Here is a 12,120-nt window from a genome sequence, read left to right as displayed (position 1 = left end):
GAAGGACAACTCAAAGTGCCTTACATTTAAAAAGTAAAATATGAGAGTGATGTAACAGATCATTCATATGGAGCGCAATGTCATGCTCATTACAGAATTTGTGGACTACAATCTTTCAGCAAAAGTAAGATTTGTAGACTGGTTAATATTGTAAACAAGTAATTCTCAATATGTTTTGTTTGTATTCTGGTATTAATCCATATTGATTTTGCCCATTTGTGACAAGAATTTTAACCAGCTGCAGATCCAGGTTGGATGCAAAAAGATATGTCCACTATTAATAGTTTCCTGTAATTATGCTAAGTAATATACAGATTACTTTTTTTGCCACTTCTATTAGTAAAAATTATGTTTATAGGAGTTGACATGTATGGTTCAGTAAAGAGCAAGATTCATGCATTTTAATGAGATAACCTTGCATGTGATTGGCTACATTACCCCATTACCCCTCCAGAGGTTAGATGTTCTGACTACATTACCCCTCCAGCGGTCAGACATTTGATCAAACTTGGAATATCTGCTTATGTCATCAAGATCTCTGAAATATTTTAGAGTAAAAATCAAGTATATTAATGATTTGATCTTGCATTTGATTGACTTTGCTTGATACTACTTTGGAGACCATATTTCTGATCCCATTTCGATTCAGCTTGAACTGTCCCAATATAACATTATGATGCAATCCAGAATGTCTTTTGAATGAGTTCATAAAAATCTAAAGTAATGTATCAATCCAAATTTCACAGAGCATTTTAGGAAATCTAAAGTAATGCATTAATCCAAATTTCACAGAGCATTTTAGGAAATCTAAAGTAATGCATTAATCCAAATTTCATTGAGCATTTTAGTAAATCTAAGTAATGCATTAATCCAAATTTCACAGCATTTTAGGAAATCTAAAGTAATGCATTAATCCAAATTTCACAGAGCATTTTAGGAAATAAAAAGTAATGCATTAATCCAAATTTCACAGAGCATTTTAGGAAATAAAAAGTAATGCATTAATCCAAATTTCACAGAGCATTTTAGGAAATAAAAAGTAATGCATTAATCCAAATTTCACAGAGCATTTTAGGAATTAAAAAGTAATGCATTAATCCAAACTTCACTGAGCATTTTAGTAATTCCAATGAATATGTCAAAATAAATAATTGTTCTTGAATTATATCTGATTTAAACAACACAACATTAAACTCGGTCCACAAGCTGATCTAAAAACGGGAATTATTTCATTATCAAATCTGTTAATACACATTTTCACTTGACCTGTGTCATAAAAGAAATTGAGGCAATCCAATGGAAAAACCTAATCTAATTGTAAACAACACTGGCCTTCAACTTAAATGCTGTGTAAACATTATGTTACAACTTATAATCATGGATAAAAGTTAGTTATGTAAACATTCTGTTTGCAACTTATAATCATGAAGAAACTTGTTTTCCACACAAAGCATTTAGTTCTTCACCATTTACAGTTACCAGGCTGTATGTAGCATACACTTGGGATAAGAATGAACCCTATTGATTTCAGGGCTGAATGTCCAGGTCACTGTGATTGTAAAATGAAAAATGGTTCTCCACAGTAGCATTATTTCTACAGTGTAGCATCACATACATGGGCAAAAGCCTGTCTATTTTTAGGGTCAAAGGTTAAGGACACTGACACTTCACACTAACATCAGTTCTACATAACAGTACTGGAACAAACATTGTGAATGGGTTGCACTTAGAGGGAAAGGAAGAATACTATTGATTTGTTGCTTAAAAGGTTTAAGGTCAAGGCCACTTTGACTTAAAGGATAAAAACATCTTCTGCATAACAGTTTCGGTTATGGAATACATACCTTTACCAAACTCTATGGAGGACTTAAACACTATGTAAAAAAGAAGGCATATTTATTTTGGGGGCAAAAGGTCAAACATAATGACCATTGACTGACATACAGATTTAGTCCTAGACCATGTACCATAACCAGGCATTGCACTTATTGTAAGAAAGAAGCCTACTGACTAGAATCAAAGATAAAATTCAAGGTCAGTGTATCCAACAAAAAGTAGCTTTTCAAAATAGCTTTTTTTCTAGAGAGTGCTTTGTGACCAAACTTTGTGGATGTCTTGCACTTAGGGATAGGGATTTGCCTTGGAAATAACATTTTTTTCTGAGCCAGTCTTGGTGAAAGTTTGGCATAGCAATCACTCTGGCATCCATACAATAGTTTCATCAAAAGTGGTTTATTGGCAAAAGTGTACAACCAGACCCTCATATCAATCGTAACATCGCTGGGCTGTTTCCATCATGTCATGAAATAATCTATGCATCAATCCAAACCCTAGATCGATGTCAGTATTCACTTTTGGCATCCATATGCAAACCCACACCCTAGATCAATGTCAGTGTTCATTTTGGCATCCAGACACCTATCTATACATCCACCCATACCATATATCAAGGTCAGTGTTTACTTTAGCATCCATACCATAGATCAAGGTCAGTATTCACTTTGGCAGCTATACATATATCTATACATCCATCCACACCCTAGATCAAGGTCAGTGTTCACTTTGGCATCCATACATATACATCCATCCACACCCTAGATCAAGGTCAGTGTTCATTTTGGCATCCATACACAAATCAATACATCAATGCACACCCTAGATCAAGGTCAGTGTTCACTCTGTCATCCACACATATCTATACATCCATCCACACCATAGATCAAGGTCAGTATTTACTTTCGCATCCATACCATAGATCAAGGTCAGTGTTCACTTTGGCATCCATACCATAGATCAAGGGCAGTGTTTACTTTGGCATCCATTCACACACATATACATTCATCCACACCCTAGATCATGGTTAGTGTTCACTTTGTCATCCATACACAAATCAATACATCCATCCACACCCTAGATCAAGGTCAGTGTTCACTCTGACATCCATACACAAATCAATATATACATCCACACCCTAGATCAAGGTTGGTGTTCACTGACATCCATACACAAATCAATACATCCATCTACACTCTAGATCAAGGTCAGTGTTCACTCTGACATCCATACACAAATCAATACATCCATCCACACCCTAGATCAAGGTTGGTGTTCACTGACATCCATACACAAATCAATACATCCATCTACACCCTAGATCAAGGTCAGTGTTCACTCTGACATCCATACACAAATCAATACATCCATCCACACCCTAGATCAAGGTCAGTGTTCACTCTGATATCCATACACAAATCAATACATCCATCCACACCATAGATCAAGGTCAGTGTTTACTTTGTCATCCATACACAAATCAATACATCCATCCACACCCTAGATCAAGGTCAGTGTTCACTCCGACATCCATACACAAATCAATACATCCATCCATACCCTAGATCAAAGTCAGTGTTCAATTTGTCATCCATACACAAATCAATACATCCATCCACACCATAGATCAAGGTCAGTGTTTACTTTAGCATCCATGTACATATATATATATATATATATATATATATATATATATATATATATATATATATATATATATATATATATATATATATATATCCATCTACACCCTAGATAGAGGTCAGTGTTCATTTTGGCATCCATTTACATACTTGTACATCCATCCACACAATAGATCAAAGTTGGTGTTTAAGTTATTGAGATTGCCTAAGTATATCAATACAAATTTTAACTTTCTGTTATAACATATTTTATTTCTGTGTTACAATGGGACTGGATTACATGTTCTCATGACAAAGAAACACTCTTTCCCATTAAAAGTTGTACATTATACATGGATAACAGCAAATAATATGATATTGCACTATAAAAACAGGACACAGTTCATGAGAGATAGTTAATTTGACCTTAGCACAAGCAAGTAATGCATAATGTGACTGTCAGTTATAGAGAGCTATAAGGGCCATGAAGGATTTAAAAGGATAACATTGGTTTTCGAAAAAGAAAATATTGTGTCCCACAAGGGCCAAGAAGGATTTAAAAGGATAACATTGGTTTTCGAAAAAGAAAATATTATGTCCCACAAAGGCCCTGAAGGATTTAAAAGGATAACATTGGTTTTAGAAAAAGAAAATATTGTGTCCCACAAGGGCCTTGAAGGATTTAAAAGGTAAAATTACTTTTCAAAAAAGAAAATACTGTGTCCCATATCTGAACAGTTAGATAAAATGTTTGGTTTCTTTAATATAAATTTGAATTACATCAAAATAAAACATTCACATGCAATTCTGACGACCCATTTATCACAGCATCTGTGGTCAGTGTTAGTGAAAACTGGTTAAAGCTGTGAATCAGATTTATCATTTACTTCTTGAGAGCAGGAAACGTAATGGTGGTACAGACATGTAAGGATAAATGTGTCTTTGTAATCACTTATTGTCTACTCAACTGAACAAACTCCAGAGTGCATGATCTGGCACAAAGTATTTTGCAAAAAACTGATGTTCTACATGATGTACCATAGGAGGACATAAATTTACGACACTTTCGCTAATAATGATGGAGACACTGGATGCTATATAGTCCATACTTCTAGTATGAAATCATTTACACCACGACCAACGATACAAAACTGATTTGTACTGCCTGTGATAAGCACATCAATCCTTCATCGTGATATATATTTTAAGTTTCAATGAAAGTTGTTGCTGTTGTTGTTATAGGGTTTAACGCCATTTTTCAGCACAAGATAGGCTATACATGGCGGCCAGTATTAATGGTGGAGGAAGAACCCGGGAAAACCCCAGAAAGAACCACCGACCCACAAGAAGCTACCGGCAAGCTTTCTCACATATCCACATTGGCCGAGCCCGAGACTCGAACCTATGCAGTTCAATGAAAGATTTGTAGAGTTACGGAATAACCAACATAAAGATGGACAACCACAAAACAAAATATTCCTGTCTTGAGATGGGTATATAAAATTACCCTATATACCCACTTATAAACTGGGTCCAACTGCAAACTGCATAGACCCAGATATGCTAATGCAGAATGTGCCAGCAGTTCTGGGTCTATGCAGTTTGTGAGGAGTAATCGATAGAATAAATAATAAAAGACCCTGATCTGCTGGTGCATTATGCAACAGCAGCTCAAGGTCTATGTTATTTGCATTTGGACGTGACTTTTAAGCAAGCATGTATTCCTTTAACTTTTCCTCCATGACACCTATGTTGATATGTAATATGAATGGCAGAGTCGTGGAACATTAGCTGTTTACCTCAACAGTCGCTGACTTGCCCATTTAGGCTGTGTGTTCTCTATTTCCTCTCCCTTAAAAACCATGTAAAGTCAAGACACTGGTATTTTGATTACCTGATACGTCTATAACATTCTGTTTAATCAATACAGAATACAAGTACATTTACTTTGATATATTTTATTCTTTTATAAAAATTAAAAAGATATTTTTAGAACTTTAGCTTCCAGGTCATAATTTTCATTACACGACAAAAAAAATTGTAAACAAAGTGTTTCCCCGATATTTCTGTAATGTTCTTTTCATCAATCTTCCAGTTTGTCTCTCCCCCCCACCCACTGCTTATAGTCTTTACTAATTTGTAATAGAACTGTACAATGAACATACTATAACTGTGATGGCCACATCAGAAAATTGTTAAACCACAGAGAATCAAGTTTTTAAACAATTTCCACATTGTATTTCTTTTTTTGTTTTTCTACTGCCTCATTTAGTTCATCGTTTTCTTCGTCTTCTTTCTTATCTGTTTTCTCTTTCTCCTCTTCTGCATTATCTATCTCTTCAAGATTCAAGTTTGGTCTACGATATGTCTTGAGCAATGGCTCTCGTGGGGGCAACCAATTAGGAATAATCTTGCCATGGATACGCCAACTTCCGTATAAACTTGCTATATGCTTTTCAAACACAACGTAATCTAGAACATCTTTTACAAGGTGTTCACTTCCATACATGAGTCGTCCAAATCTATCATACAAGGCCAGAACCTGAGAAGAAGAAAAATAACGTGTTGAGAAAATTATGTACTAGCTTGGTGCTCAACAGCACATCAGCAAGTGAAAGGTTACATTGTGATGACGCAATTTAACCCATTTGCTAATTCTAAAATTCTGGATGTTGTAAAATGATAAATTAACACAAGGTGTTTAGATTATATGCATCCACATTACTAATTCAGAAGCCATTGTAGTTTAGAGGTTAGAGTGCTGGATTTGCAACTGAAAGAGTGCAAGTTTGAATCCTGCCATCAGATGAGCCTGGATTGGCTACTGTGGTATGTCTTTGAGCAAGGAAATTTACTCCAATCGCCTCAGTAGTAAGTAACATACTTGTGTTGATGTGCCATACAAGATAAATACCACCACATACTAATTTTCATAAGATGGAATAAGATATAATAACTGATGGCAAGAGGAAATTATAGCTGACAAAATAAAAGTCACTCATGCATTAAAAACCAGGTCAAAGGTACATCAGGAAGAGTGTTGGATAAGTGTAATGTGATGTCTCCTCCAGTGGAACGGGGGGAGGAGGCTTGTGGAGCCCACACCTGACAAATTATGTATCACATCACGTTATCCAAACAGTGGTTAGATAAGATCAAAGGTTTGAAAGGATGCCACAAGCGTTACAAATTTAACCATGCAATAAAGCAAAGGGCTTGATTTACCAGCTAATTGTCCAAGATCTATTCCTTAGTAAAGTACCATAAACAAATTACAAATATCAACAGAGTACAAATTTTAAAATCGTTTTTAAAAACAGAAGTGACTGCCCGAGTCTACAAAATCAGCAAACAGTGAAAAGATTTATAAAAATAATTAGATAATCAACACTTGGATCAGTAGTTTAGGCAGATCTAATGCATTACTAACCTGTTTTGAGTGAAATCGGACAGTCATTTGGGCATAAATATTATCTTTTGTTATCATAGGATTTGTTCTGATATGGACGACTCTGGCAGGCTCTATGCTTTCAACAAACTTCCACTGCAGTGTTTTATTATCAAGTCCAAATGTCATCTCCTAAAAAAAGAAAAGAAGCTGAAAGTCTCAGTCACTGTGTGTGCAAACAAAACTTGAATTTCACAGAAAAATGGGGTGTTCATAATTAACCAACAAACTGGTTAATTGAGGAAGAAAATGACCATCTAAAATTTCTTAACAAGTTCTTGGTGTCTGCCATTTAAAATATAAATCTACATAAGTTTAACTGAACATTCAACAAGATCAAGGCCTGTATTGCCATTAAAAAACTGCAACAAGCCCAATTCATGGTGGCTTTTATCTGCTGTGTCTGTGACTTTGGGGGCCCCGAATGGCCTAGTGGTTTAAAGCGCTCTCCGCTACAGATCACTGCCATCTCACCTCTGTCTACGCCAGTTCGAGTCTCAGATTCAGCCAATGTGGGTATGTGAGAAAGCTTGCCAGTAGCTTCTCGTGGGTCGGTGGTTCTTTCCGGGTCTTCCCGGGTTCCTCCTCCACCAATAATACTGGCCGCCATGTATAGCCTATTGTGTGCTGAAAAATGGTGTTAAACCCCACAACAACAACAACAACTGTGACTTTGTTCACAATGTCAACAGGTTCAGGATTGTACTGCAGAATGAATTTTGTTTGGTTGTTGTTTTGTTTTTTTAAGTTACCATATGTACTCGCTAATAAGACTAGTCCAACTGCTAGCTGTAAAGACCCAGATCTGCCATCACATAATGTGCCGGCAGATCTATGTCAATGCAGACTGTTAGGAGTAATCAGTAGAACAAACAACACAGATCCTGATCTGTCTGTGCATTATGTGACAGCAGATCAAGGTCTATGTTGTTATAAGCAAATATATAGACACAATAAATATCAAGAATAAGAACACAATAAGCAAATATTTTCATATATAGATACTATTAATATATGGGTGTTTATATATGATAGTGTGACACTATTAATGGATGTGTTTATATACAGCAGTGTGACACTATTAATATATGGGTGTTTATATACAACAGTGTGACACTATTAATGGATGTGTTTATATACAGTAGTGTGGCACTATTAATAGCATAAAATATGAAGACATCTGACAAATAATGTATTGTAACACCTCTTAAGAACACTAATTATACAATGGAGAATAACGCAACAAATGGCTCTTCCGTCTAGAATATGATAAACCTAATGCATGCTGTCATTGGTTTATTTATTTTATGTTTGGATCTGTTGGCATTATTTCCAGATTAGTGGTGAATAAACAACAGTTGCCATTTAATCACCACCATACTGGAAATATTGCCAAGGGATCCCAACATATAAACTCTGGTCATGTCGGTTGACATTTAATCACCACCAAACTGGAAATTTTGCCAAGGGATCCAAACATATAAACTCTGGCCATACCTGTTGACATTTAATTACCACCAAACTGGAAATTTTGCCAAGGGATCCAAACATATAAACTCTGGCCACGCCGGCTGACATTTAATCACCACAATACTGGAAATATTGTCATGGGATCTAAACACATAAACGCTGGCCATACTGTTGGCATTTAATCACCATGATGTAGGCAATATTGTCTAGCCATCAGAATTTGTAAATTGTGAACATCCATGTTGCCATTTATACATCACCATAATGGAAATATTCTCCAACGTGAAACATTTTTGGCACATAAAAATGATGACTATACTATGATGGCATTTCAAACATTTTTAATTTCCTGAACAATGCACCAAAAAATCTCTGAGCAGATGGATCATGAAGTGTCAAAAATGTAAAAATTAAATAAAATTTTAAACAATAATTCTGAATATATTTATGAAAAATTTAAATAAAATATAATGATATGCTTCATATATTATCAAGTTTGGTACCTTCCAAATAGCGTATCAATTACAAATTTATTCCAAGATAAAACCAGTGGGTCAGCCTAATAAATTTGTTAAAACGAAGGAGAGGGATTATTACCAGACAAAGATAATTATATATTATAAATATTTTATAAAACTTGGGTGTTTATTATCAAAGTTAGTTTTTCAAGATTCGATAACATGGACCTGCAGATCAACAGATGGGTATTCATTATCCAAAAATCCTTTTTTAAATATGCTTTAATGAAAACAAATAAATACCAGAATGTAATCAACCATTATGTAGCACACCTTTATGAAACTTTTAGTAGTCTAAAGCAGCCACTGTCAACAATAATTGTCACAATGAAATTTCAAGAAAAAGCGAGCTTGTCCAATGAAATGTCTGCCCTGTAACTGGGCATAAATGATATAAAACAATTTTCAAAAAAGAACTTTCTCTTTTTATGATATCAAAGCAAAGGTACTATATAATAAGCTGATAAAAACCAGATTATTTTATTTTCTTATTTTTCAAATCAAAGTTTATGACATCTGCTTCAGACATTATTGAAACTGTCCATTGGAGTCAGTAAGTGAGTGACCTTGAAGTGACAGCTGATATGACCACTACTATCTGCTTATGGTTGCCATGGCAGCCATAATGGATGTCAGATTGGCACCCTTTTCATTTAGGACCAACAGGAAATAAGTATCTCAGAGAAAACCCTATGCTGATATAACCATCCCTTCAGGAGGAACAGCAATAACAAGATTTTCAAAATGGTCATAGTTGGCTATATTGGATATGCAAGCAGCACCAATTTAATCTAGGATGAACCAGACCATGGAATGAATGTGTATGTAAAGTTTCTTCCAAGTATTTTAGCAGGGCAGCAATAGCAAACTTGTGCTAATGGATGGAAAGATGGAAGAAGGTGACAGACAAAAGACCATCCCATGAGCTCTTCTGGTCTATGACCAGTAGATCTAAAAGTAGAATGAACCTTAAACATAGCCATTATGGTACTACATTTGGGCACTTAAGTGTGTACGTCATATCTGTCATATACCTTGTGTTATGATACCTTTCCGTTATGGTACTACAGTTGGGCACTTAAGTGTGTATGTCATGTCTGTCATATACCTTGTGTTATGATACCTAGCCATTATGGTACTACAGTTGGGCACTTAAGTGTGTATGTCATGTTTGTCATATACCTTGTGTTATGATACCTAGCCATTATGGTACTACAGATGGGCCCTTAAGTGTGTATGTCATGTCTGATTACACCTTGTGTTATGATACCTAGCCATTACTGTACTACAGTTGGGCACTTAAGTGTGAATATCATGTCTGTCATGTACCTTGCGTTATGATACCTAGTCATTATGGTACTACAGATGGGCCCTTAAGTGTGTATGTCATGTCTGTCATATACCTTGTGTTATGATACCTAGCCATTATGGTACTACAGTTGGACAGCTAAGTGTGTATGTCATGTCTGTCATATACCTTGTGTTATGATACCTAGCCATTATGGTACTACAGTTGGACAGCTAAGTGTGTATGTCATGTCTGTCATATACCTTGTGTTATGATACCTATCCATTATGGTACTACAGCTGGACAGCTAAATGTGTATATCATGTCTGATTATACCTTGTGTTTTGATACCTAGTCATTATGGTACTACAGTTGGGCACTTAAGTGTGTGCCATGTCTGATTATACCTTGTGTTATGATACCTAGCCATTATGGTACTACAGTTGGGCACTTAAGTGTGTATATCATGTCTGTCATGTACCTTGTGTTATGATACCTAGCCATTATGGTACTACAGTTGGGTACTTATGTTTGTATGTCATGTCTGTCATATATCTTGTGTTATGATACCTAGCCATTATTGTACCACAGATGAACGGTTAAGTGTGTATGACATGTCTGTCATATACCTTGTGTTATGATACCTTTTTCATAAGAAGTGTGTTTATCTTTCTTGAATTTTTCAATCTATTTTATTTGGTCACCATCTATACTTGCTTATAAGTTGCTCCCAACTGCAAACAATGTAGATTCCTGATCCACTGTTGCATGATGTGTATGCAGCTCAGGGTCTATGTTGTTTGTTGTAATGATTGCTCCTAACAAACTGCATCCCATATTTGCCATCATATAATGCAATGGCAGATCTGAGTCTGTGTAGTCTGCACTTGTATGTGTCTTATAAACAAGTACATATGGTAGATTTAGGTTCACATACACTACTACTGTATCCTGAGTCGTTTAACCTGTTTTGCTTGGTTTTTTTATGCCTGTACATTTAATTTTCTTCCTAAAAATCTTAGCAATTTATTTGTATCGTTGATGAGGATGTGTGTGAATGATTAGGATTTTTAATGTAGCTTTAAAAAAATTTCAGTCATATCGCTATAATGTCTGCAGTGTGGCAGTTTATAGTGATGTCTAACACTAAGGCATCAGGTCGCAGAAATGTAGCATCATGTCCCACCCAGTCATATTATCCAGGCCAACCAGTCCAAACACTAACCTCTTAATGCTGAGTGCCAAGTGAGGCAGCTGCTAGTACCATTATTACATGTCTCTGGTATGACTTGGATGGAGTTTGAACCCACGACCTACTGCATCCGAGGTAGAAGCTCTAAGCACATAGGCCACCGAAGCGTCTGTATCATTTAAGTGTTTGTCCCATTTAAGATCTAACTGTATTGTTATGCCTTAATACTTTGTGAAATCCACATATATAAGAGGTTGGTTACTAAGGTGATATGTTTCTTTAAATGCAGTTTGATTGTGAATTACCCATAAATGGTTTCATTTGTCTAGGTGAAAATACATAAGGCAGTTGCTTTTCACACTGACACTGAACTCTGATTTGATGGTTTCAATAGATAATTACATCATTGATAAATGGTCCAAAGGATGCCACGCTGAACTCTAAAACCCATGATGTTATTTTGGGATTTTCGTAAAATCTTTTTGTACGGTATTGTGTCAAATGCTTTAGTAAAATAAATAATTCTAAAGTTTGTTGGGATATTTATATAGTTGCTTTTGACAAATTCTTATATAAAGTCTACCAGATGGTTTTCATGTGAATGCTTAGCTCTAAAGCCATACAGATGTAATACAATCTGTTACTCTTTACAAGGTGATTCATTATTATGGAGCTATCTATTCTGTGTTCCATTAGTTTACATCTGGTACATGAATGATGGGCCTAAAATTAACAGGTAAAATTTTTCA

The 12,120-nt window shown here is 35.5% G+C and overlaps 1 protein-coding gene across 3 annotated transcripts in view; it reads right to left on the bottom strand.

Moving 5' to 3' along the window:
* Positions 1 to 5,397: 5,397 nt before the first annotated feature.
* Positions 5,398 to 12,120, bottom strand: part of LOC149791576 (large ribosomal subunit protein mL45-like) — a 53,365-nt gene continuing 46,642 nt past the window's right edge. For all 3 annotated transcript variants that reach the window (XM_089970127.1, XM_089970125.1, XM_089970126.1), the window contains 2 exons: positions 6,886 to 7,035; positions 5,398 to 5,997 (listed from right to left, as the gene is read on the bottom strand). In XM_089970127.1, coding sequence (XP_089826253.1) covers positions 5,674 to 5,997; positions 6,886 to 7,035 — 474 coding nt within the window. In that variant the 3' untranslated portion in view covers positions 5,398 to 5,673. The remainder of the gene's footprint in view (positions 5,998 to 6,885; positions 7,036 to 12,120) is intronic.

The sequence above is a fragment of the Sinohyriopsis cumingii genome, chromosome 9 (genome assembly GCF_028554795.1).
Source record: "Sinohyriopsis cumingii isolate HCF-2022 chromosome 9, ASM2855479v2, whole genome shotgun sequence".
In the NCBI taxonomy this organism is placed as follows: domain Eukaryota; kingdom Metazoa; phylum Mollusca; class Bivalvia; order Unionida; family Unionidae; genus Sinohyriopsis; species Sinohyriopsis cumingii.
The sequence above is the reverse complement of the archived record's forward strand: the minus strand, read 5'-3'. Positions and strand labels throughout refer to the sequence as shown.